This window comes from Euleptes europaea, chromosome 17 (genome assembly GCF_029931775.1).
Source record: "Euleptes europaea isolate rEulEur1 chromosome 17, rEulEur1.hap1, whole genome shotgun sequence".
Classification (NCBI taxonomy): domain Eukaryota; kingdom Metazoa; phylum Chordata; class Lepidosauria; order Squamata; family Sphaerodactylidae; genus Euleptes; species Euleptes europaea.
Genome location: NC_079328.1, coordinates 50,777,241 through 50,803,982, shown reverse-complemented (window position 1 = coordinate 50,803,982; position 26,742 = coordinate 50,777,241). Strand labels below are relative to the sequence as shown.

General features: G+C 54.3%; 2 protein-coding genes across 2 annotated transcripts; both read right to left on the bottom strand.

The window, feature by feature from the left end:
• Window positions 1–994: 994 nt before the first annotated feature.
• On the bottom strand, window positions 995–12,718 carry LOC130488769 (AFG3-like protein 1). Its single transcript, XM_056862408.1, has 15 exons — window positions 12,518–12,718; window positions 9,921–9,980; window positions 9,375–9,524; window positions 9,070–9,138; window positions 8,526–8,650; window positions 8,157–8,427; window positions 7,659–7,796; window positions 6,276–6,429; window positions 5,524–5,631; window positions 4,565–4,690; window positions 4,170–4,280; window positions 3,020–3,135; window positions 2,114–2,314; window positions 1,365–1,559; window positions 995–1,213 (listed from the first exon to the last, which is right to left on the bottom strand). Exons 1-15 carry the CDS (start codon window positions 12,716–12,718, stop codon window positions 995–997), a joined length of 2,244 nt encoding a protein of 747 aa, XP_056718386.1.
• Window positions 12,719–16,598: 3,880 nt separating this feature from the next.
• DEF8 (differentially expressed in FDCP 8 homolog) lies at window positions 16,599–25,196 on the bottom strand. Its single transcript, XM_056862513.1, has 11 exons — window positions 25,057–25,196; window positions 23,358–23,455; window positions 22,330–22,479; window positions 21,329–21,470; window positions 20,570–20,734; window positions 18,865–18,992; window positions 18,124–18,237; window positions 17,776–17,856; window positions 17,354–17,494; window positions 16,872–16,981; window positions 16,599–16,745 (listed from the first exon to the last, which is right to left on the bottom strand). The coding sequence occupies exons 1-11, from the start codon at window positions 25,178–25,180 to the stop codon at window positions 16,643–16,645; spliced, it is 1,356 nt and encodes a 451-aa protein (XP_056718491.1). The 5' UTR covers window positions 25,181–25,196; the 3' UTR covers window positions 16,599–16,642.
• Between the last annotated feature and the right edge of the window lie 1,546 nt (window positions 25,197–26,742).

Sequence of the window (26,742 nt, the reverse complement as noted above, 5' to 3'; positions counted from 1 at the left end):
CTTGGCTTGTCCACCACCTACAGCCCCTTCTGCAAAAAAAGGCCTTTTATCCTGAGAAATCTGTAGGAAGGAAGGCCTACACGCAGCCGAGTGGGGCAGAGCCACCCCTGCGAGGGGGGGTGCCGGCGGCACTAAGAGTTAATTCTCCAGGCCACCAAGAAGACGACGAGATCAAGGATTCAAGTAGCACCACTTTTAACAAGCACCATTTTCCTACTCAGCCCCTGCTCAGCGTGGCTTGATCCCCACAGAGCTTCCCCACTTCTGGTCCTTTGCTCTCCTGTGCAGGGGCCCTGCCACGTGTCACACGCACCACCAGCCAGTCCGTGGAATCCTACAGCTCCTTAGGCTCCCTCCAGTGGGCCTCGTCGGGCCCTGCCCGACATCCCCCAGCCTGACTGCAGGGCAGGCCACCAAGGGAGGCTGAGGAGGGAGCAGGGTGAGACTGGGGAAGAGACCCCAGAAGCACAGAGGGGCCACCCAGGGTCCCAGGGGCAGCCATCCTGACTGGGAGGGTTCCCAAGCTGGTCTCGCCTTCCTGGACCACTGAACCCTCCACCCCACGTGATGCGATCACCAAGGTGAAGCAGGGGAGGTTTTACAGGAGACAGTTTTTGTACCGCCCGAGAGAGAGGCGCCTGTCCCCGTCCTCCCCACCCCACGCAGACACACTCGCTGAAAAGTATTCCACACTTTGTGTCACAGACGGTGCCCCTCCGGCACTGAGCCAAGTCCCTTGGTAGAAGAGCTTGGCAGTTGCTTCTTCCAGACAGGAAGTGTGTGCATGCGTATGTGTGGGCAATGCCATCTGCATCAGGCTCAGCGCCAGCTCCCATCCTTCCTGGGCAAGGCAAGGCAGGGCTGAGTTCCGCATCAAAATCTCTTCCCAACACTGCCCACAGGGACATCCCAGCAGAAAGGCCCATCTGGAAGCCAGTCATTGGAGAAAGAGGCCCAGATGTTGACCTGGCGAAAGGCCTGCTAGTCCCTCTCCCTAGGGGGCTTTCCTCTGAGCTTTCTCCTCTGGGCTCTCTTCCTCCCGTTCCACGTTCCAGTCCTTCAGGCCCTTGGGAAGGGAGGTGTCTTCGTCTAAGCTCCCAGTCCCCTCAACAAACTCCTCGTAGGTGGACTTCTCAGCAAAGGACCTGGGCCCCAGCAACTCCACCATGTCAGCCTTCTCCAGGACCTCCTTCTCCAGGAGATGAAGTCCTACCTGCAAGGAAGGGAAACCAACCACTGGATGCCTCCAGAGCTACCAGCTCCCCACCAGCCACACTCAAACGCACACCTCACAACGTAAACTGGCCTGTCACCGCTTCCTGCAGGGCACACTAAGGGTCAGGGGCCTCCTCCGGCCTCCGTACCTTCTCCACCTGCTCACGGCAGCTGGTCAGCAGCTCCAGGGTCCTCTTGTAGGCTGCGTGAACCAAGGCTCGCACCTCCTCATCAATCAGCTCCGCCGTGGCTTCGCTGTAGGGCTTCTCGGGTGCCAGCTCCCCTGGCTGCGGGAGGGCGAAGGAGACCTGGCCCAGCTTGTCGCTCATGCCAAACTGCACGATCTGAAAGACAGCCAGATGCCCATGAGCCCAGGAAGGGGATGCCCGTTTCTCAGTCTCTTGCCCTGGGCCTTCAGCATGGCTCCCCCAATCTCCTTATGTCTTCTCCAGGCGCCACTGCATGTTTGCAGGCTTTAGTCTGTAGTCTTGAGAACCAGAAGCACGCCTCTTGCAAGGCTAGATGCAGAGAGCACACAGCGGTAGATACAGGTCAGCTGGCCATCTGGGAATGCATGGTGGAGAAAGATCTCTGCTTGCCTCCTGCTCTCCCAGGCTGCCTCTCCTGTCCTCCCTCCTCTAGTTATAGGGCACACGACGCATGAAGCTGCCTTATACTGAATCAGATCAGTGGTCCTTCAATTTCTGTGCTGTGTACTCAGACCGGCAACAGCTCTCCAGGGCTTCAGGCGGAAAAGGGTCTTTCATATCACCTACTGCCTGATCCTTTTAACTGGACATGCCAAGGATTGAACTTGGGCTCTTCTGCATGCCAAACAGATGCTCTCACACGGAGCCACAGCTCCTCCCCTCTTGACCATTCCAGCACCGGGCTTTACCTGAGCATAGGCAGTCTGGGTCACTTTCCGGAGGTCATCCTGGGCACCAGTGGTGATACGGCCGAAGAACAGCTGCTCGGCGACACGGCCGCCCAGCATCATGCACATGCGGTCGAACAGCTGCTCACGGGTGTAGAGGAACTGCTCCCGGGGCAAGTACTGCGCGTAGCCCAATCCTTTACCCCGGGGGATGATGGAGACCTGCCGGACACAAAGAGACACAGAGTCAAGGGAAGCAGAGTCCCCGCACTGCTGTGAGCAACCCCGAAAAAGGGCTTCCTTGGGATGAAGAGCAGCCAGGCCCTGCATGGCCACGGCAACGAGGGGGTCCGGCTCAGCTAGGGGACCGCTGGAGACGTCCCTCTTTCCTGGCTCAGGCCCACCTGTCAGGACATCTCTGCCCCCCACCCTTCGTGGGCTCTGCAACTTGACCCCAAACCCTGCCCCACCTACACTGCAGTAAAGTCGAGCAGTGCCTTAGTAGTGCAGAGCCCATGCCACATGGCATCTTTCTGGGTACAAAAATGGGCATTCAGGGGTGCTATTGCTCTTCCTACAGCCAACCTTTGAGACTAGAAGGCTCCAATAGCCCCTCACTTCCCACACGTAGTCCCAGCCAGGCTGACTCAGCCTGGAAACCTTCAGCACCGGGAGCTGGTATCAGAGAATCTTGGAACAAGCAAACCCGTCCAGCCTGCGGAACTCAATGGGTAGAGTCTGAGAAGCCCCCTTCAGGGAACATTCAGGGGGGAGCTCTTCCCACACAACAACGTGCTTTGGGGTTGCGCTAAGAGCCTCCCTATTGGCAGCATTTAAGCCCAGTCCCTCCATCCACATATCCTCCCCATCGAGCTCTGTGGGTGAACTAGAAGCCTGGAAGTGGCTGGGGGGGAGGGGGAAATGCACCTTCAGCAGGGGGTCAGCGTGCTCCAGGAACCACCCAGCCACAGCATGACCAGCCTCATGGTAAGCCACTGTGGCCTTCTCGTCTGGCTGCAGGACTTGGGTCTTTTTCTCGAGCCCTGGAGAGACAAGTGGTGGTGGAAAAAGTGCCGTCAAGTCACAGCCATCTTATGGTGACCCTGTCAGGTTTCCAAGGCAAGAGACGTACAGAGGTAGTTTGTCATTGCCTGCCTCTGCGTAGTGACCCCCTGGACTTCCTTGGTGATCTCCCATCCGAGTATTAACCAGAGCCGACTCTGCTTAGCTTCCAAGTTCTGATGAGATTGGGCTCGCCTGGGCCATCCAGGTCAGGGCAAAAGGCAAACAGAGATGCCTCTGCCTGCCTCTGTGCAGCGACCCTGAAGGTTAGTCTCCCATCCAAGTACTAACCAGGGCTGACCCTGCTTAGCTTCCCAAGGTCTGACGAGGCCAGGCTGGCCTGGGCCATCCAGGTGAGGGCAGGAGAGAAAAGAAGGAAGGGAGAAAGCCCCCCCCCCCGCTTTATCAGGCTCTCAGGTCACTAGAAAACTCCCGGGTAGACACCAGCGCACTGGAGATGCCACCCCATTCAGCCTTTAGAGTCCAAGGCAAAGAAGTCCTCTGTAAATGTAAAAGTTGTGAATGATAACTTCCATCTTTCCTGCACAGGAAGCTGCAGAGCAATGTCTGCCCAGAACCTGGCAAGCATCTTGGCTCCCACTCCCCAGGGAGACAGCCCGTCTCTGCCCATTTTCCTTTGCCTAACAGCACCCCACAGAAAAGTGTCTGCAGCTGTGGAAGATTCTTCACCGCTCAGTCCCTCTGGAGGCCACATCCTCTTGGGTGGAGAAACAACCGAGGAATGGAAAAGACATCTCCCCCAGCCTTGTGATACATGCCACCTCTCTACTCCGCCCAGGGTCACTTTTGGCAAACGGAAGGCCCCAGCTGAAGCTCCCACCAAAGAGGCAGCAAGAGGAAAGCAGCAGCAGCTTCCACAGCAAACTGGCAGGAGGCTTCCAGCACAAGCACCTCCACGGAAGTCAGCAAGATCTACTTCAACTAAATGCGCCTGGGATTGGGCAACCCGCCCAGACCACCCCACAGGTCCCCACCAAGCAGGAGGCAGCCTCACCCCCAATCACCCTCTCGATGGCCTGCTCAAAGTGCTTGGCATCCACAGTGGGGCTGGAGAGGCGGGCAGCAATCAGGGCAGCCTCGTTGCACACGTTGGCAATATCAGCACCTGCAGAGAGAGGGGAAGAGCTGCTGGCATGCTGGCTTGCTCCCTGAACTAGAGGGAGGGCATCTGCTTGGCACGCAGAAGGTCCCAGGTTCAATCGTTGGCATCTCCAGGTAAAGGACCAGGCAGTAGGTGATGTGAAAGACCTAAACCTGATACCCTGGACAGACACTGCCAGTCAGTGTAGACAATACTGACTTTGATGCACCAAGGGTCTGATTCATTGGAAGGCAGCTTCGTGTGTACATGTGAACTGGCTCGGGAGGGGGAGGGGAGTATCCAGTCACCTGTGAATCCAGGAGTCCAGGCAGCCATCTTTCGAGCCAGAGCATCCTTGCTGATGTCCACGTCCAGTCTGAGTGGTCGGAGGTGGACTTTGAAAATAGATGCTCTGCCTTTGATGTCTGGTGGGCCTGGGTGGGTAAAGACAGCCAGAGGCCCTCTCAGAGGCGGGAAGGGCTAGGCACCGCCTCCCTTGCATACGAAAGCCACCTCTGGATCCGGAAAACCTCTTCTCACTTGGGAACCTCCCACAGGGAGCAGATTGAGGAAGACAAGAAAGAGGATTGGGGGATTCCCAAGACAGCACCTTGCTACTGGTTTGGGAAGAGACCACACAACGGAATGCAGCATCTGAACTGGAGGCCCTCTGGGGAGCTTGCAAATTTGCACATGTGGAATTCACTGCCAGTGGACCAGCGCAGATGGCTTTAAAAGAGGGTCAGACAGATTCACGGAGGAGGGGTCTACCAGTGGCGGCTAGCCACAGTGACTGAAGGGAACCTCCATACCCAAAGGCAGTCAGCCTGTGAACACCAGTGCTAGGAGGCAGCCTCAGGGGGTTGCCTTGGCCTCTACACCTTGACGGTTGGCAACTGTGTAGGACAGGATGCGGGAACGGATGGACCCCTGGTCTCCTCCAGCCTGGCGCTGCTGATGTTCTTATGTTCTAAACAAGGCCTGAGCCCAACAGCCCATTTGCTCCCCTTCACTAGGCACTCAGAGAGTTATGCTGCCTCTGAACACAGAGCGCTCTTTAACGCACAGCCACCAATGAGCCTGTTTTCTCTTAATTTGTTTCTCAGGAGTCTGGCTAAGGATGCCAAGGCTCAACTTTGGCTCCCCTTGGCACCGCCAGTCTTCTGCAAGTAGCCAACGGACAACGGAACAGGCTCCTCCTTGACCACTGTGCATTAGGGAGGAAGAGGGCCAACGCTGGAGCCAGACTAGGTGCGGCCATCATTACCAATATATATCTGCCGGTCAAAGCGTCCTGGTCTCATCAGCGCCGGGTCTAGGACATCGGGACGGTTGGTGCCTGCGAGGACCACCACATTGGTGTCACTGCTGAACCCTGAGCACAAAGTGGGAGGAGATCAGAAGTGAAGAGCCAGGAATGAACCCAACGTCTGTGCTCAGAATGCCCGCCTGAGCAAAAAGGCCATGAGCCTTCATGTTGGTGCCTTTAATGTATTTGGCTTGATATATGCATTACCCAGAAAAATTCAGAATATCTGTTTTGCTGGCTAAGCCCTTCTCAGAGATCATTACAGTGAAACCCTATTTTTAAAAAATTATGCTAAAACAATCTCCCTTATCTCCAACAGCTAAGTAACTGTTCCAAACAGGAAACTCTCCAGTCGCCCAAAGGAGATGCTCAGGCATAGATACTGGTAGATCTTAAGCAGAAAGGAGTCCAAGAGCTGCACAGCAGCCCCCAAGTTCTCTCTGCGCCTCTTTGCTTGAATTCCAGAGAGTGCTCTTGGTTGATTTTAAGAGATCATGATGGAGGGGTGTGTGTCACAGATACGACAGCCCAGAGAACCATGTTTGCATTTTTTTAAAAAACCACCCTAGAAATGTCAATGCACAAATCCAGGCCTTGGAAAAGAATACTGCTGAGGACACCCAAGTGTTTCTCAAGGGCCACAGCAAGGTCCCTCCCAGGTGCAGCTCCCTCCTTTTCCACCCCAGGGGTGTTGCTGTGCAGTCTCTCACCATCCATCTCCACCAGCAATTGGTTGAGGGTGTTCTCTTGCTCATTCTGACCCCCCAAATTCCCATGGCTCCGCTTCCTGCCAACAGCATCGATCTCGTCAATGAAGAGGATGCAGGGGGCGTTCTTCCGTGCCAAGGCAAACATGTCCCGGACCTGAAAGACAGCAGATTCCCCTCAAGAGATGATACTTCTCTTGACATGGAAGTGGAGCATATGGTAGGGCTAAGAACAGAGGTGGCTGAGAGCATCATGACCAAGAGGTCTTCTCTTGCCACCCTGCTGCCCCAAGAAGAAGTCCATGCCAAGATCTACCAGCAGGAAGAAGAGTTGGTTTTTATATGCCAATTTTCTCTACCTTTTAAGGAGAATCAAACGGGCTTACAATCTCCTTCCCTTCCTCTCCCCACAACAGGCACCTTGTGAGGTAGGTGGGGCTGAGAGAGTTCAGAGAGAACTGTGACTGGCCCAAGGTCACCCAGCTGGCTTCGTGTGGAGGAGTGGGGAATCCAACCCAGTTCACCAGATTAGCCTCCGCCGCTCATGTGGAGGAGTGGGGAATCAAACCTGGTTCTCCAGATTAGAAGAAGAGTTGTTTTTTATATGCCGACTTTCTCCACCAATTAGAAAGACTCAAACCGGGTTACAATCACTTCCCCTCCCCACAACAGACACCCTGTGAAGTAGGTGGGGCTGAGAGAGTGTGACTAGGGCAACGTCACCCAGCTGGCTTTATGTTTGTAGGAGTGGGGAAACAAATCCAGTTCACCAGATTAGCCTCCGTCGCTCATGCGGAGGAGAGGGGAATCAAACCTGGTTCTCCAGATCAGACCCCACCGCTCCAAACCACCACTCTTAACCACTACACCACGCTGGAGTAGGGCAGCAGTTGTTGCCAGAAGTATTATAGGATGGTCAAGATGGCACAAACCAAGAAGGTTTTGATCAAGAATGTCTGATTCATGGGTAAGCTTCACAGGAACTGGTCCCGGAATGTGAGCCACAAAGAAGGGCTGGCAGGATCGGATCAACAGCAGGATCGGACAAGAGGTGCAAAAGATGAATGTCCAGGGCAGGAGGATGGGGGCCGACTGGCAGGCTACCGTGTAAGGCTAGGTACACCAATGTGAGGAAGTAGGGGACCAGAGCAGCTGCAAAGGTCTGGAGGCAGGCAGTCAAGGCAGGTGCTTGGAGAGGGGAACAGTTGCAAGTCTCCCCCTGGGCCTGAGACTAGTCACAGACAACTCAGCAAAATTAGGGCATCTGTTTGGACCAAGGCTGAAGCCTCGCCCTGCTAGCCAGGGCCTCTTCCCCATGGGCTCCTGCCCATCTGGGCAGCCTGGCAGTGTGGAGCAGTTCAAGGCACCCCCCGCCCCCAATCTCACCCTTGCAGGTCCAACGCCGACAAACATCTCCAGGAACTCGGAGCCATTCACTGTGATGAAGGGGACGTTGGCTTCCCCAGCAGTAGCTTTGGCCAAGAGGGTTTTCCCTGTGCCTGGAGGGCCGGTCAGCATTGCACCCTGCAAGAGAGAGTGGGCAAAGAAAAATGGATGGCTCCAGCAGTCCAGCAATGACTATCGGCTTCCTTAAGCAGCTCACTCACACATTTTTGTGACTCCCCTCAAATGGGCATTCCCCAGAACCCCCAGCAAAATACTGCCAAGGTGAAAGGTTCTGGCTTCCATGTCCGGCCCAAACTGATTCCACCCTGATGGGTCTTGTTGCATTCATGGCTTACCTACCATCACACCAGCTCACACTGCCAGCCTTCTGCCTCCCTGCTGGAGATGTGTTTTGGCTATAAATCACAGACACCAGAGCAGGGGTTGGACTAGATGACCCTGGTGGTCCTTTCCAACTCTATGATTCTATGATTCTACCTTTGGAATCTTGGCCCCAAGATCTTGGTACTGCTTGGGATTCTTCAGGAAGTTGACAAACTCCATGATCTCCAGCTTGGCCTCTTCACAACCGGCCACATCTCTGAACCGCACGTCAACATTTTCTTTCAGGATCTTGGCAGTGGTCTCGCCAACGCTGAAGATCCCTCCCCCTCGTCCGCCACGCCCGCCGCCTATCGGTCCGCGTCTCAAAGTGAACAGCAAAAAGCCCACCAGCAGCAGGGCGGGGACCATGCTCAGGAGGAAGGAGCTGCAAGAGGAGGAAGCCAGGCCAGCCTGTGAGCTGCGTGGGCGAGGGGGCCGGTTAGTGCAGTGGTGGGAGGGCTGCCTGGTCTGGCCGACACTTACCCATCGCTCTCTGTGCTGTAGACCACAGAAACCTGGTGGCTGCTGTCGATCCCCAGCTCCAGCTGAGCCGTCTCCAAGTTCCGCTCAAACGTATCCACGCTGCCGATGTTGAACCAGACATACTTCTGCAGTAAAAAGTGACAGATATGGACTGATGGGCTCTGCCTATGCAGTTCACACACAACCCCCTCCTTGCCCAGGGAGACAGTGAGGGACCCTCAGGGCAATGCCATGTAGCCTGAGCAAGGCTGCCCAGGAGGTGCATGGCCTTACATCGCAACTACCTGCCTCAAGACCAGGAGAGCAGTTGCACCAGAAATTAAAATAACGTCCCATGGGGATGTTCAGCCGCTGGAAAATTAGCAGGTTTACAATCCCACCCTTGGACCCATTGCAGGTCCTGCATGACACAGCTGCGTGCCAGAACTCAAGGTTCTGGAGAGGCCTCAGGACCCAGTCTCCTGTGCCTTAAAGAAAGGCTGTTGCCCCAAAGGACTCCCCTCTGCGGCGTTGCCTTTCCTTGACAAGCTCAGCTCTCCTTTACCTCTGAGGCTGCTCCAGGGACAGGGAACACCCGCACAAACTGTTTGTTCACCACTTCCAGCCGTTCCACCTTTAGACCAAGGGAGAGGAAAGGAGGCTGGGGTGGAGATTCACTTGGGTGCCGAAGGCTATGGCAGGACCAAGAGGAGCCCCCAGACAAAAGCAGGAACAGCCCTGCACTCCCTCTCCTTGCTCCCTCTGTCTGCAGGTGGCCACAGCAAGTCTCAACGCTTCTGATACTTGCTGTAGCACGCAGGAGAGACCAGAGTGGAGAGATAACTAAGAGCATGTTGCTAAGGGCCTCACCACTCCCCTGGCCAGGTAGTAATGAACGAAGTGTTTCCAGTTGATCTCTCGGCCAGGATCTCGCCAGTAGAAGTACAGGAAGCCTGAGGCAACGCCAGCCGCCATGACAGCCAGGTACCGGAAGTCCTTATTGTCCCAGGGGAACTCTCCCTGGTGGCAAAGAGGGAATGAGGTTCATTTAGGTCATTTTTTATTTCACACACACAGACACACACCAGTTCCAGGAAGAACAGAAAACAACAGAGGAAACCACCCACACAAACCTTTTGCATGTGACTCCACCACCCTGAATCCTCCTCCTTCTTCCCTCGCTGGTCTTTGCCACGGCCACCCCGTGCTTTCTTCTGGGTACCAAGATTTTGTGCACTGAGAGGCTCTAGAAAAAAGAACTGTTTAGGGATGTCCACAGGATGAGTTGGAAAGAAGACACTCATCACCCGGCATATGAACAGGGGGTAGGTGGGGGGTAAATGACTTGAGTCTCCGCCCATTCCACATTCTTGTCGAAAGAGATGCAGGGAAAGAAATGGGGAGGTGGGGACTGACCTTCCCGTTCAGGGGCAGTGTCCTTTGTTCTCTGGCTCGTCTCATCTTCCTTCTCAAAGCCTGGGGAATAAACACAGACACAAACACAGATATCCCGTTTACTGTCCCTGCTTCCTTTGGCACAAAGCTGGGTGTCTCCAGCCCTCCTCTATCCTGGTACCAAAATGAAGGCTTCCTCCTTGTCTAGCCACAGTGTTCTAATGGGTCACTTCCAGAGCCGCCCACTCCCCCAATAAAAAGAAATTGCTCCTCCCCGCCCCCATAGCTCAACCTAAGGCAAGAGAGTAGCAAGCAGACTGTCCAGAAGCATTCCTCATGTGACCATGCCTAGTTCTGTCTGCCTCCAAAGCTGCAGGTTCAACCAAGGCCAGCTACCTGTGAGCCCTTCAGAGACCCTGGAGATTCAAAGCTGGGACCTTCTAACTGCAACTCTTGTGCTCTGGTATGCCCCAACCCCCACAACATCCATCTCTTCATCAAAGTCACAACCATCAAGAGCGAGAGACCAGAGCCACTGCTGGAGTCGCATACCTTTGGGAGGTTTGGAGCTCAGCCAACGATGGAAGGATGCGATGCAGCCGGGATGGACCCTCTGAAGCCGCTAGAACAAGCAACAAAGTTTCCACAGTGCCAGCAATGCCCTCACCCCCTTTCTCCCATCGAGAGCAAGGTCAGAGGCTCAAATAAGCAGCCCAGGTTCATGGTTGTGGCCACGGGGAAGTCATTCTTTTCCAGACAGCCATAACATGGAAATACTGTCAGAGGGTCGCTATCAGTGCCAGCCCAAGAGTAAAGTGCACAGGATAGGAAAAGTGATTAATAAAGGAGACAACACTTTTGTCATCTGGAACCATGTTAGACAAGTTCTCTGAGGGCCACAAAGTGAACAGTTATCAAAGTGTCAAAAGGAAGGGGGCTGATAAAGGCCTTTTATGCAGGGACGTTTCCCTGCGGTCACCCCCGCTGACTGCTTCAGGGCTTCCTTTTGATTATGCATGCCTTTTCCGCCCGTGAGGTTGCTTCACTCTCCCCATGCATTTTGCCTGTGTTTTCCAGATGCTATTCTAGCCAGAAACTGGAAAACACGGGCAAAACGTGCAGGCAGGCTGAGGCGACATCTGACAGGAGGAAAAGGCATGCATCATCAAAGGGAAGCCCCAAAGCAGTCGGCAGGGGTGACTGCGGGGGAACCTCCCTGCATAAAAGGCCACAGTCATATTCATCCACTGATTTTGCCAGGCTGCACTTAAAAGGCCAGCATCTTGTCGGGGGGGGGGGTAGGATATCCCCGCTCGCCAGTTTTAAACCTGCAGACTTAAGGAAAACCACGTACAAAAGTGGTGGATTTAGGCGGGATGGCATCATGAATTAAGGAACAGGGGGATTTGCATGGAACAAAAGGACTTTGAAAATGCAAGCTGCTCCGAACCCATAGGCTAGAGTGTGGGATAACTTTAGGTGAACACGCAAACACACTTCTTCTTGTGACTCATGTCATGCTGGGGGCATTCATTCCAAGTGTCTGTAACAATTTCCAGAAAGCAAGACCTCATCTCCATTATCTCTATGCCAAAATTTTGTCAACAAGATGTTTTAAACGTACATGAAGATGAAGAGTTGGTTATTTGTACACCACTTTTCTCTACTGAAGAGCTCCGTGGCGCAGAGTGGTAAGCTGCAGTACTGCAGTCCAAGCTCTGCTCATGACCTGAGTTCAATCTCGACGGAAGTTGGTTTCAGGTAGCCGGCTCAAGATTGACTCAGCCTTCCATCCTTCCGAGGTTGGTAAAATGAGGACCCAGCTTGCTGGGGGTAAAGGGAAGATGACTGGGGAAGGCACTGGCAAACCACCCCATAAACAAAGTCTGCCTAGGAAATGTCGGGATGTGACGTCACCCCATGGGTCAGGAATGACCCGGTGCTTGCACAGGGGACCTTTACCTTTTTTCTCTACTGAAAGGAGTCTCAAAGCGGCTTACAATCACCTTTCCTCCTCCCCACGCCACCCTGTGAGGTAGGTGGGGCAGAGAGAGCTCTTAATAGAACTGTGGCTGGCCCAAGGTCACTCAGCCGGCTTCATGTGGAGGAGTGGGGAAACCAACCCGGTTCGCCAGATCAGAGCCTGCTGCTCTTGACCACTGCACCGCACTGGAAAGCGATTAAAATGTGCCCAGTGTGTCCACAGGTGGCAGAGGAACAGCAGCTTCTTTGGCTTGCAGACCAGACCGTCTGGCTGTTTTGAAGCCTTGGCTCGCCACAAACGGCTGCAAGAAAGGAATGAGGCGAAGGCATGGAGGAGGAGGAGGAGGGCACGGAAAGGTCAGTCAGAGTTGCCTACAAGGAACCTCCACAGCCCGAGGCAGCTCGCTTCTGAATACGGGACGTTGGGCGGGAGGCACGCCGAGCGTACACGAGTCTGCTAATACACACAAACGCCTGGATAAGCGCCCGTCTACTGAGAGGGGCCGAGTCCCAGCACTGGGTCGGCGCGAGTGGATGACGCCATCGATGCGCGCCGCCCTACTCTAGGGGATGGGAGTCCCGGAGGGCCCCCCCCGTTCTTTACGGCAGTGCCGTAAAGGAGGCCCTGTCCTCACCTGCAGGGCCGGCGCCAGCCCCCCGAGACCAGCCAGCCCGCGGCCCCGGCAGCGGCCCCCGAGCAAGGCGGCCACAGGAGGCGCCAGAACCGCCGCCGCCGCCGCCAACCGATGAGCCATTATTGTCCCGGCGCTCCCAAGCACGTTGGGCGCATGCGCGCCTGCCTCCCGCGCCCAGGGACCATGGAGGTGGAAAGTCATTCCCGGCTAGAGCGGCCGCCCCATTTCCTGTTGGTTTGGCTCAGGAGGGTGAGCCCCGCAGCGGAGTCTCCAGGCGCGGGGTTAACCTCGGTCGTTGAACCGGGACTGGGAGGTGGGGCAGTTGCAGCCCCATATATTTTAATAGAAATTGTATAGCCTAGATTCACACATCACCAGCGTTTCCCACCGAGTCGCGTAGGTTACACTGTAGGTTCTTGGAGGCACATTTCTGTATCGCATCACCTTCATAAGAACAGAAGAAAGGCCCTGCTGGATCAGACCCGGGCCCATCAAGTCCAGCAGTCTGTTCACACAGCGGCCAACCAGGGGCCTCCAGGAAGCCCACAAGCAAGACGACTGCAGCATTGTCCTGCCCGTGTTCCACAGCACCTCATAGAATAGGCATGCTCCTCTGATCTTCTTTTACCCAGAAAATCTAGCTGTATCTGAAAATCTAGCTACCTCAGAAGACGTGAGCTGTGGCTCACAAAAGCTCCTACTCTGCCAGAAATGTTAGTCTTTAAGATGCTACTGCACTCTTGCTCTTTTCTACTGCTCCAGAAAATCTTGTTGTCCTCTAAGGCGCTGGTGGGCTTGAATCTAGCTGTTCTACTACAGACCAACACGGCTGCCTTCTGAAACTACCCCCAACAGGAGGCTCCCCATAGGCTAGCCTAGGCCTAGAGCCACATTTTGCACATACTGCAGCCATCCATAGATCAGGCCTCCGAGAGCAGCAGCTTAAAAAACAACAACGATGAACTAAGAACCATCCTCAGCCAGGCCTCACTTGATGCGAACAACCTGCCCTGCCTTAAAAGACTCCCGAATCCAAAAGACTGACTACAGCTGCTTGCTGTCATGCTTCCTGGCCCATCCACATTCATTGAATTTTCTTCTCCACGATTCACGGTTCCACTCTTTCCATTGCTACTGTTCCAATTACTTTGTTCCCTACCCATGCCCCTCCTCCACCCCACTTCAAGGCGTGCTCTTTATTGGCATTGGCAGGGGGAGCAGCTGAGTTCCAGCCACTACTGCAGTAAGGGGAGCAGCTGCAGCTTAAAAGCTAATGGGTGCCCGAGCCTGTAAGTTGAGTCCATTTATTGGGCAGCGGTGACGTGCTCAAATTGCTTTACCACACCTACACTGCACCAGCGATGGAAGAGAAAGGAGGGGGAAAAGGAACTTCACAGAAGTGAAAGTACATATGAGCAGAACCACAAAAAAGGAAGTGTAAAAAGAATGGAGGATTTATGCTTCTACCCCCACCCGTCTCAGCTCAAGCAATTAATACTACAACCTGAATGTTTTCTTTGTCTTCTACAAAAGCCAAAATCACCCATTTCTCCCCCCACCCCCCAAAAAACATTTTGATTTTAAAATATGCATGTTGAGGAGGGTTAGGGCCTCCAGGCCACTACCCTATACCCTTTCTCTCTATTTCAAAGTGGCCACAGGGTCAGTAAAGCTGGAGACCCCTGGATTACTGGAGATTGTCCCAGGGATGAAGCCTGAGTACGCTTCCCTCTGCTACTCCTTGCTGGTTGTAATGGCAAGAAATGCTGTGGCACAGAGGAGGAGGAGGAGGAGGAGGAGGAGCGCTACAGCAGCAACACGGCCCGGCTATATTCTTAAATGACTATTTCTGTCTAGCTCCTGCTTTCCCCTTCTCCTCTCCAGTATGAGCTTCTGTGAATGCCTGATAAATACACCCTGTATCCAAGCACAGAGTCTGACAGAGTGGACATAGCCTTACACTTTCTCTAACTGGCCTAAGCTACTTCAGTTGCATGCTGTTAGCACAAAGCCCACAAGCCCACTGTTAGCACAAAGCCCACAAGCACAAACACTTAAGACACCAGCAATTCCAAGTTCACTGAGCTCTGTAAGCAGTGGTACAACCCCTTCCCTCCTGTTATTCACAAAATGTGGAGAAATGCCCTCTCCCCAAGAGTTCAGCTCAATATTTCTGCTATTGTGACTGCTCTCTGTCCATGTTCAGGAGCCCAGCTGCTGGCTAGTTAGCTGGCAGAAAGGAATGGGTTGAAGGAAGGAGCTAAAGCTCCCAGACCATTGCACTCAAGCTCTTAATGCTAATAGTAAGGCAATGGCTTCCTACTTCACACATGCCGGTAAGTCACACCTAGGACCATAAAGCTGGGAAGATTAAAGTGATAGAAGGAAAACGCTTCTTTGGGGACAGGAAGGAACAGTAAGGTCACCCCCAGCAGGAGAGGGAAGACTTAAACTCAGGACACGAAGAAGAAGCTCTTCTCTTTCATCTTACTCTTGGCTTGTGTTCATCCAAGGAGCTGGAAACTGATGGATTAAGCTTTCACCTAGGGACTTAACCTTGTCCACATGACAAGGGACTAGAGAAAAGACCTAATCGTGTGAATTAAGGTAATGCTGACCTTTAAACTATTGCAACTTCAAATAAAACTAGTCTGTCCTATATAAACATAAGTACCTGGAGTAAAGAAAGGAGACTGTGTCTTCCCTTATTCAGCCTGAAGTGTGTGAAGAGAACCTGTGTAATATTTTTATTCATTTAGTAAACTTCCTTGTATTTTGAATGTCCTAAGTCCAATTTCTGGAAACCTACCATGCCTATTCGGTCCTACTATCTGAAGTGTGGTACCAGGAAGGGGCAGTAGAGAAGCTTACCATCCCTGGAACATGATAGCTCTCAATTGCAAAATAGTAATAGGTTAGCCTTGCACTAGCTTGTAGGAGCAGAGTGGGCAGGCGCATAACTAGATGGAGCCTCTAAATGGCAACAAAGGTACAGAGCATTAGACATATGACTCCGTCTGGCAGGGGATACTCTGAGTCATTGGTGGCAGTTGGTTTTTGGGACTCTAGGGAAGTGAGGGGGAGGGGCAGCGTCAGCAGGACACTTGAGAAAGCCGTGGAGCTTTTCCGGCCTCCCAGGGACCAATCAGAAGGAAGACGGAAGGGCTTGCAAGTCCGTTCCTTCACAAGTATTACAAACAGTTGCAGTGGATGCAACGTTGAAGCTTTGTGGGGGAAGTGAGAAGAAGAGAAACGTAGCCTCTAGCCAGAAACTAGCTAGCAAGAGGGCTGGCCCGCTTAGACCTAGAGCGGCACAGCAAGATTGAACACAGCTTTATTTAAAGTGATTTTAGTGCTCAAGATAAATTATTCCTCTCCCAGGTGCCAAGGGCTGTTCCAACTTCACAAATCCATTCAGTCCTCGAATTTGCTGCCACCCACAGTAGAGATGATGATGATGATGATAAAGAAGGGAACAGCTCTGACTTCTCTCCCAGCCTCTGACACAGACACACAATGAACCCACGTCAGAGGAAAATGATTTCTAGGCATCTGATGGTCCCTTAAGCCAAACCCACTGAGTTCCCCTGAGTCCATAAGGACACGTCTCCAGCAAAAAGGAAACCATGGAGGCACCCCCCTTGAGGTTTATATGCAACCCAGATGCTCTTGCTGCTGAACACCAGCAGAGTGTGCCAATGTGACTGTGCACTGAAGAACTTCACAGCTCAGCCGGGCTGTCCTTCCTCCAGGATTGCTCTGCACATACCGGGAGTAATCCCTAGGCCGACACGGCATGTCGTCCTCCCACTCAGAGCCAAGATCTGTAGTGGAGGCGATCTCTCAGCCTCAAGCTCATAATTCCAGGCAGGGCAATTCTGCAAAGGTTGCCGCATGCGGAAAAGTCTTGATGGCTCCTCCACCAGAAGAGAGTCTAGGACTGAAGATCTACACCCACCCAGTTGTGTTGTTTTCCAGCGTTGGACAAAACATTTTCAGCTGCACTCCTGTGAAAAGTTTGGGCTCCTTGCCCGTTTGGACTCAGCTCTTCCTGGGACTCAGCATGTGCAACCACGTTCCCCGGTGTTGCCTCTCTCCAGCCAAGGGAAGGCAGAAGGTGTCTCTCTATGCCTGCAGCTCCATGCTGGGATCCCTGAGCAGCGACTGCTTTCTCAGATTAAGCCGGGCACATTTGGGGCAGGAGGTGGAATTGTCGTAGTAGCAATCCCTAAAGGAAGAGCAGAAACAAAGGCCTGTCCATCCCATTTTCCCTGCTGACTTTCACTGGCTCCCAAGGGGGAGCCCTGAAACCAGCCAGGAGGCAGGAGGAGCATCCCAGCGCCCACACACACACCTGTGGAAGACGGCAGAGCACTCCATGCACATCGAGGTGTGGCTGTCAAAAGGGAAGAGCACGTCCCCTTCCTTGCAGAGCTCGCACACGAAGCCCTTTGCTTGGCACCGCTGGGGGGAGGGAAAAGGGAATCCAGTGAGTGAGTCACAGCCTCCTACCCCTACCTCGCACCCACAGCCACACTTGTTGGGGCTGCCGTTACTACCAGGTTTGTTGGCTCGATACAACAACAGCACTCACAAGCACAGGGGACGTGCTAAGCTGAAGGAATCTCCTTTTCTGCAGCAGCAAAATAACCATTACTAAATGCTGGAGAAATGCCAGAGTGCTATCACAAGTGATTAATCTGAATCCAGTACAACAGCTGAGTGATCATGGCGAGCATCTGTGACAGGGTCTCCCCCAGTAGACCCTGGCAGGAGGACTCTCTGCCAGGCTCCATGTGTCCAGGGGGCCCACTGCCTGCCAGGATGACTCCTCACCTCGCAGTCCAACTTGATGTGCTTGGCAAAGAGCGTGTGGATCTCCGTCAGGGAGCAGCTGAGGAGCCCTGCGTTGACATCCATCAGGTCTTGCAGAGAGTACATCTCGTCGTTCTCCACAAAGTGCTGCCGATCCTGAAGCTGAGGAGAGAACGAGTCGGGTCACCATCTCCACGCAAGGATAAAAGAGGAAGTGGAACACAGATGGACAGGAAAGGGGAGTTTGTGTGTGTGTGTGGGGGGGTTATGGGTAGCTGAGTGCTGGCCCATCTTCTGGGTGCCTCCAAGCTCCCTGATTCAGCTGCACTGGGAGCCACGCCCATCCCATCTCACTGGAGAGGCCCTGACACCATGCCGGAGTTTGTGCTTGACTCAGAAAGAGCCAGGAGGACTCCGGCTGCCCTTCCCCCTCCTCGCCAGACCTGGAGCAGCAGGCGGGCCTCCAGGGCCTCCTTGCAGGTGATGAGATAGGGCTTCATGAGCAGGATGTCCTGGCGCAGTTTCTGCAGGGGCAGGAGAAAGATGGTGAGGGGGGCAGGCATGGTTGTCAAAATCCAGGGCATTTTTATCACGCCCGTCCACCAAGCCGCCTGGGACTCAGGTGTGTGACTCTCCTATCCCCATTTCATTCAACATCAGCCAAGAATTCAACCTCTACTTTGGTGTTGTGCAGGGGATGTAACACTAGATCCCCAAATCTACCCTGCCAAGAGATCTGGGTTCTAAGCCAAGTATAGCTGCAAGCGCCTCCCACCCCCCCAAGTACTCACCCGGATCTCCAAAAGCTCCTCAACATAGTTGAAGAGAAGCGGGTTGATCTCGCGCAGTTTGAGTACCGGCCGGGACACCATCAGCGCCAGGTAGCGCATGCTGCACCGAGACACCTGAAAGACCACAGACACCTGCTGGAATGGAGAACAGCAACTGGGCCAGGTGGCCACTCAGTCACTCTCCAATAAAGAGGCGTGGATGGCCAGAAGTGAAGGCGAGATACGCTGGCCCCAACCCAGAGCACTGCAGGGAAAGTGGGCTTTGCAAAAGTGTCTCAGCATGGGGATATTCCTTCAGTCTCTCCCCTCTTCTATGGCTGGCAATGTTAGGGACCAAGTTGGCCAGAGACCACCCCAGCTGCTAAAGCACAGAGCAGAACAAGGTGGGAATTTTAACAGCCTCAATGGGGACGCAGCCAAGGACTGCAGAATGAACAGGCACGACTTCCCTCCCCACATCCATAAAGTCTCCCATTGGGATGCCAAGAGCCCAGCCTGGTTTCCACAGATGCTCAGGGATACCACAGCCATCATAAGCGCTGCCATGCTGGGTCCCATCTTGTGTAACCAGGAGGGACCCGTGGGGCACAAAGCCACCCACTCCCTCAAGTCATTTGTCTCCTGCCTCTGAGAACGGAGGCTGCATGATGGGGTTGTCCAGAGACTCTAAAACACAGGCCTCTGGCCTACTGATTGCCCCCTCTGGCCATGGCCTCCTCACAGGGAGTTTTCACCCCATACCTTGCGGGCCTCAAAGTCCCAGTTGTGGATCACCCTGGCCGGGATGAGAGCCTGGTCGTTCCAGTGGCAGTTGCTGCAGTAATAGAGACCTGTGTAGTCACACTGCCGGGCCTCGCTGGGGACTCCCCCTGCAACGGGACGGAGGAGAGCATCACCACCCGGGACAGGCTCCTGGTTTCACCAGCGCCGGGCACTACTCTGCCCAGAGGCGCAGGAGGACTCTACTTTGGCTGGCAGCCAAACTGCCAGAAGAGGCACTCCCGGCCCTGCTTCCAGAGGGCCATTACCTGCCTGTAGGCACCGGGAAGGGAACTACTTACCTCCAGAGCAGTGGTTCCCAACCTGTGGGTCGCGACCCCCTTGGGGGTCGCGAAGTGTTTTCTGGGGGGTCATCACCACGTTATTTTTACTTGTAATTAAAGGGGGACGAGGCCCTTCTGACAGTCCATCTGACAACAGAAGGCGGCGAAAGGGACGCCTGGGTGGCGAGAGCGCGGCGGAGGAGAGCGGCCGCCAGCTCGCCCAATGCTGGAGCAAAGGAGCCGGGGATTATAAATGGCCAGACCTGTTCCCCAGTGCCCAGGCCGGCCGGATGGTTCTCCCCGCACTTTGTGGTAGGCGCCTCTCCCTCGTTTCCCGCCGCCGAGCCGACTCGTCCTTTGGGGTTCTCCCCCTTTTTACAATTAGACCCTCCCGGCTGCCTTTGCCCCTCCTCCCCCTCCCCCCCATCCTTGCCATTTTATGGTGGGGTCCTCTCTCCCTCTTTCCTCTGCTGTAGAAAGGGTGACCGAAAATTAATAATAAACTCCCCGCGCGCGCTCCTCACCAAGGAGAGAGCGCAGCAGCCAAGAAAGTGAACTCCTCGGGGCTGGCCGCCTCCTCTCTCTTCTCTCCCCCCGCGACCAGGAAAGGAACTTGTAACACTCCCCCCCTTTCTCTCCTCCTTCTATCCCCCCCCAGTCCTCCCTTCCCGAGATTTTTGTTGTTGTTATCAGCCAAGTGCGCGGCGCCCGGAGCTGCTGCTGCTCCTCCCGGCGCTGTTGGGCTAACTGAGGAGGAGAGGAGAATGGTTTTCTTTACACAAAACACTAATATTAGTAGAAAACCTTTATCTTTTAATCTCTCTCTCTCTCTCATGTAAATTTAAATTGATTCAGAACAGAGTTGTCTAAGAAGCTTCGCCGTCTGAGTTGACAATACTGGTATTGGGTTCTTATAGGCTATCCGGGCTGTGTGACCGTGATCTTGGTATTTTCTTTCCTGACGTTTCACCAGCAGCTGTGGCAGGCATCTTCAGAGGAGTAACACTGAAGGTGTCCAGTGTTACTCCTTTGAAGATGCCTGCCACAGCTGCTGGCGAAAAGTCAGGAAAGAAAATACCAAGACCACGGTCACACAGCCCGGATAGCCTACAAGAACCCATGAACTCTGACCGTGAAAGCCTTCGACAATACTGGTATTGTTGTATCAATGGTCGGATTCAGTAGAAGGCAGCCTCATGTGTCCCTTCCCTGGGACTAGCAAGCAAAAAAACCCTGAACCTTTGTTCTCGGTTGTTTTTAGCAGACAGAGCTGGCCCTTTGCCTCAGCCCAGGCAATGTGGCAGGCCTGTGAGAGCATATATATGAGAGAGAGAGAGAGAGAGAGAGAGAGAGAAACAGAGAGGGCCCCAGGGCCATTCGGGAGGGCCTGTGCTCACACGTACGGAGAGAGATGGGAGCTCGGCATTCGGCACAGCGGTAATCCTGGCTGTCCAGCCCCGTCTCCGGGCAGATGCTGAGCTCGTACTCCGCCTGGTGACTGACCTTGGAGCGCACACAGGGCTTGGTGATCAGGTCCAGGCACTTGCTGTGGCAGCGATAGGAACACCCTGGCAAGGAACAAGAGGGGGGGCGTGAACAAACCAGCAGGGCAAAGCCCCTCCCCACGTGCTTCCACCTGCACATGAGAGCAGAGATCACAAACGTCTTTGCAGCAGGCTTCCCCACCTGCGGGGGGGGGGGGGTGGGGAGCTGTGACCTCCTATATCCTGTGGTAGGGAGTTCCACAAGACAAGTAGATGTAGTACACAGAGGTATTTAGCAGACATTGTGAATAAAAGAGAAACCAGGGGCTTACCCCTTCTCCATTTGGTTGGAAGGATGCCAACAGCCAAACGGGAAGGGTTGCCCACACTGGGGGCCAAGGCAAAGAGCAGGGAGGGGCTTGCCAGCAGTGCTGCCCTAGACGGGTCACCCAGCACCAGTTGCCAGAGGAGGCAACTGGGTCCCGTTCAGGCTCTCCAAGGCCATAAGGAGGGAACTGGCAGCCAGATGCTGCTTGAAAAGGTGAAGGGGGTGCGCCCAGTCACACCTTCACCCAGAGCCAAAGCTCAGCCCATGCCATGCAAACTGGAGAGGCACCATGGGGTGAAACTGCAGCCAAGAGCCTTCTACCATCCCCCTTCTGGGGAAGGGCTTCTCACCTGTGCAGGTGTACCAGGTCTGGAGGAGCCCCCAGATTATGGTGCTGCATTTGTCACAGGTCTGCTTCACACTCTTGCTCTTCTCCTTGTGGAAGCGATGCTCCAGGATCACACGGATATTGGGCTCGTCCTCACTGGGGTCCTGCGGCATGAGAGGTTCAGGGGCCTTTCAGCCACTGCCACAGTAGGGAACTCCCATCTCCCGCCCACCCACCCTCTTGCTTGACCAGGGCTCTAAAGCTTTTTGTGGTTCTGGTTTTGTTTTGCTTTGCATTCCCTCCATGATCCCTCCTTCCAAACCAACATTTTAATTGCTATTTTTGTGTGAAGTATGTATTTTAACTGTTTGCTTTAAGCAAGTGTGTTTAAGGGGGTTGGTTTTAATGGTTTTTAAATGTGGTTTTATCACGTATGTTTTAAATTGTCAGCTGCCTTGATGGCTCTTGTAAGGGCAGAAAGGTGGGACACACATTTTTACAATAAATATAATAAAATAAAGCTACACTACTCATCTATCAGAAGGCAAACATATGGGAAGGAAAGGCCCCTCCTGGAAGGTCACAGGAGATAACACATGACGTGTCTTATAAAAATTAACCAGCTGCATTTCAAATGAATAAAAGGATTCGTATTAAAACCCTAGACGTTGACTAGCTAAGAGGTGTTGAAGCCTCTTCACCTAAACCCCACCTTTGGACTGGGTGTAAGCGAAAGAAGCCCTTCTCAGACTCAGGAGCTTCCCTGGCTGTCTGGTGAGTTTTCAGCTACACCTCTGCCTTCTCTCTGCAGCATACCAGCTCCCCATGAGCTATCGCGGCCGTGCTTTGGAGCTTCCACATTTCTGCCCCTTCCCCGGGCATTCTGTTGAGCTAAAGCCAAGGTGAAACCTTGCGCTTGTCAGTCCTCCACTTCCTCTCTAGGAGCAGGAAGACCCAGAACTCTGTGCCCAGGCCCAGTCAGTGGGCAGAGAGGCCAAGGCTGGGCTGAGCCAGTTCCCGTACCTTCAGCTCCTGGAGTTTCAGGCGCAGGTGAATAAGCCGCACCACAGCATCCTTTTGCTTCTCTGAGTTATCCGGCAGCTCCAGGATCCGCCGCTTGCACTCCTCAATCGCCTGACGCAGCTGCTCAATGTCCGAGGCTAGGAAGAGCCCCTGGAAAAGGAGGGAGAAGGAAGACAGCTGCGGCCCAGCACCCAGGCCAGCTGTCCAGCTATGTAACGGGCCTGGGGCTTCCCCTGACCTTCAGCTACCAGCTTCAGGGAGGGGACCTGGAAGGGCCATGGACAGGGGTGAGGAGGAGGCTGGCACACAGGCAACAAGCTGCCTTATGCCAAGGGACAACAGTGGCACTAGTATTCTGACTGGCTCTGGCTCTCCAGAGTCCCACTAAGAGGTTTTTCCACATCACCCATGACCTGAACCTGGGACCTTCTGCATGCCAAGCAGGATCATAGAATCATAGAATAGAATCATAGAGTTGGAAGGGACCACCAGGGTCCTCTAGTCCAACCCCCTGCACAATGCAGGAAACTCACAACTACCTCCCCCCTGACACACACCCAGTGACCAGAAGATGGCCAAGATGCCCTCCCTCTCATCATCTGCCTATGGTCACAGAATCAGCATTGCTGACAGATGGCCATCTAACCTCCTCTTAAAAACCTCAAAGGAAGGCGAGCTCACCACCTCCCGAGGAAGCCTGTTCCACTGAGGAACCGCTCTGTTAGAAAATTCTGCCTAATGTCTAGACGGAAACTCTTGATTTAATTTCAACCCGTTGGTTCTGGTCCGACCTTCTGGGGCAACAGAAAACAACTCGGCACCCTCCTCTATATGACAGCCCTTCAAGTACTTGAAGATGGTTATCATATCCCCTCTCAGTCTTCTCCTCTTCAAGCTAAACATATCCAGCTCCTTCAACCTTTCCTCACAGGACTTGGTCTCCAGCACCCAGATGCGTGGCTGCGGGAGTATTCTTTCCTCTGAATTCAGTAAAGCAGCACCCATTCCTCGCCCCCCCCTGCTCTCACCACTGGGCGTGAGAAGTGATCTTCGGCCAGCCCCAAGTCCATCGTTCGCTCTGAGCACTGGAACTCAGCTTCCTCTGAGGACAACTCCAAGTTCAAGTCTGCCATAAAAAGAGGGAAGGAGGAGTAAGACCACAGGAGTAAGACAACCCCTCCACCTGCCTGGCACTCCAGACAAAAGAGCCAGCCCCCCCCCCCCAATGTTAAGGGGCTGCCCAAAGCTTTGAGCCTGGACTTCTCCTTGAGTTGGCACCTTCCAACCCAGTATACTGACTTTAAGCCAGCATGCAACAATTATTTTTAAAAATATCACAAAACAAAGTCCGCATTAAAAGTGAGCAGAACACAGATTTTAAAAACTCACACAAAGATGCTGAATTGATTGCTGCCAGTTTCAGTGGTTTTACTAGGGAAGGAAGAGTGGTCCATCAGCAGCTATTGGCTACTCGGGCTAAATGGAACCTCCGTGATCAGAGGTATGCTACCTCCAAATATCAGTTACTCCAGGCAAGAGCAGAGAGAGGTGGTGATATTCATTCCATGCTTGGAGGTTTCCTGGAATCATCTACCTGGCTACTGTGAGGATCAGGATAGACCGTACGAACCTTTGGTCTGATCCAGAGGGGCTTTTTTATTCTCAGCCTATAACCACATAACAGTAGCAGCAAAATTGAAACAATTCAAATGTGCTAGACACCATGACGTGTCTGGCTTTATAGAATAGTTTTTATCTAAAAGCCATCAACAGGTTTGTCCCTCATATCACCCCCTGACCTCAGAAGGTGGGAACTCCCAGAGCAGGTGGGAGATTCATACAGAAACAGGCAGGCGGGCAGTCCTTCGGAGAGCTCGGGGAGGACAGAGCGTCCCACGACACAGCAGTGTGTTCAGGAACTAATTACTTGAGGGATGGGGCCAAATCCACCATCACACACCCCCAAACACTCCCCTCCCCCAAGGCAAAACATGGCCTTGGTTTGCCAGCCCCCAAACCTTCCCCCACCTCTCCTATTCATGGGCAGGAGCCCAGCAGCAAAAGGAGTGGCTGACATGGGCGGTGAGCTCTTCCACAACCGTGAGACTGCAAGGACCCACGGGGACCATGGGGGGGGGTAAGGAGGGGGTCACTGGACCTGGCCTTATATGCAGTGGCTGAGTGATGTCTCAGCCATGGCAACCCTGCCTGGGGGTAGGGTGGGGAGCAGAACCCACCCTGAAAACTGGTCTTTTATTGCAGTCTTTGTGCTTCTCAGTCATAGAACTAGAAGCTCTAGAGAGCTCCCACCTTATAAGAAACAGCAGATTTGAAATTAATAAACATCATGCAAACACATCAATAAGCGAGTGGCCTGAAGAAAATGATCAGCTACCATTATAAAATCAATAACAACAAATCATTTTTGGGGTGGTGAGCCACATTAGAATGGCCCGGGAACTCATCTGGACAGAAGTGGAGAGAGGCAGAAATTCAAGGAGAGAGGCAAAAAGGTTTTCACTGAGCACCCAAAATTAAACTGCCACAGAGCCAGATGGACAGGTACAGGGAGGGTCCCAACCTAGAGAAGACCCTGTCCAGCCACACCTTCAGGGCCCCCAAAGGATGAGCAAACTCTCTTTCATCACACTTCCTGGCCTGAATAAGCCCCAGAGAGGCCTGGCTGCCCTCATGTCCAGGAGGAAGGGAGTGGGGGTAGCCGCTCACCTTTTCGTGGGAACTCCTCGGCCGCTCCTCCCATCTTCTGCTCATGCTGGCTTTGCAGCGGGGCCTTGTTGAACGGGTTGAGGTGGCCCTGTCGGAAACGGGCCAGCTTCTCGTCATATTCCATAGCAGTCCGACCTGCTGGAGCCACACAGAGGCCGGGGTGAGGGGCCCGAGGCTCACAGGCGATTCAGTGGCGTCAGTGGACTCCCAGAGCCTCAGCCCAAGGGCCCACCCCCAACAGGACAGAAGCTCCCGCTTGGCTTCCGCCTTGGGATGGCCTTTTCGGCCAGGGTTGTTTGTGCCCTGCAGCCTCAGGAGGTCGAAAAGCCAGTCTGGCAGCCTTGGATGACCAAGGAAGCCTCTGAGGCACCCAGGCCTCACGTGCGACTCCTGGCAGATGCCACCCTTTCTAGGTAGACCATGCCAGGACATGATGAGGTCACTGCCAGTGACATCCTGGAAAAACACAGAGAGCCACGTGAAGCTGCCTAATACTGAGTCAGACCGTTGGTCCATTGAGGTCAGTATTGTCTACTCAGACTGGCAGCAGCTCTCCAGGGTCTCTTTCACATCACCTACTGCCTGGTTCTTTTAACTGGGGATGCTGCTGGGGACTGAACCTGGGACCTTGTGCATGCCAAGCAGAAGTTCTGCCGCTGAGCCACGGCCCTGCGGAGTGGAAGGCAGCACTCAAAGGTGCAGCGAACAAGGCCCGGAGGAGCTTTGGGCCCCTCCATGGGGCAAACCTAAGCTAGCCTGAAAGGCAGGTGGGAGCTCCCTCTTTCTCCTCTGGGGTTCTCCTTCTGCGAAGGTGCCGGCAGCCCCGTGAAGAATGCTCTGCACACTCACACAACTGCCTCTGGTCAGGAAGGGTCCCTTGGTTGGAGGGGGAGGGAGAAAGGCTATGGACTGCTTTTAAAAAATGGTCCCAGCAAACCGCTCCCCCCATCTCTCCTTGGCTGAATGTTGACTCTTCTCTTGTGCCTTGAAAATGACCTCATCCAAGGAGTCCCCCGCTTTGCTGAGCTCAGCTGGAAATCCTTTCCCTCCTTCCCCCCCCCCTTCCGTGGGCCTTCAGGGCTGCCAGCACCCCTCTGCCAATCTGCCCTCTCAAAACAGCCCCCTCCAAACAAAAGCCTGGCCAGCTCACGCTGGCCCGACTAAAAGCGCTTCTCCTTTGCAGCCCACCCGCTACCCAAACCGCCCCGGGGGATTCATCCCCAAGTAGCCTTCGAAGCAGGAATTCAGTCAACCCTTTTATCCCCCCCCCCCCCACACACACACACCCCGTTTAGAAGCCCCGGTGCGAATGGCTGCCCAGGCCCGTCTACCTGGGGGTGGGGGGCAGGGATCTCGACGGAGCCGAGGGAGGTCAGCCTACCGAGAGACCCCCCCGCTTCGGGCAGGCCTTTGTGCCCTCCGCCGCTCACGGTGGCGAGCAGCCTGCCACGGGGGTGGGTGGGCGGGCGAGCGGGGGGCACCGTTTGTCATTCCGGGCAGCCACAGCGGCCCAGGCCCAGCCCAAGAGAAGCCCGCCGGTCGCCCTCAGCCCCCCCCCCCCAGCACGCAGCCCCGTTAAGAGGAGGGGGGGAGGAGGAGAAGCGGCCCGAGGGAAGCCAGGCCGGGCTCTGCAGCCCCGAGGCCAAGGCGATGCCCGCCTGCCTTACCTGCTGGCCCATGGGGGGG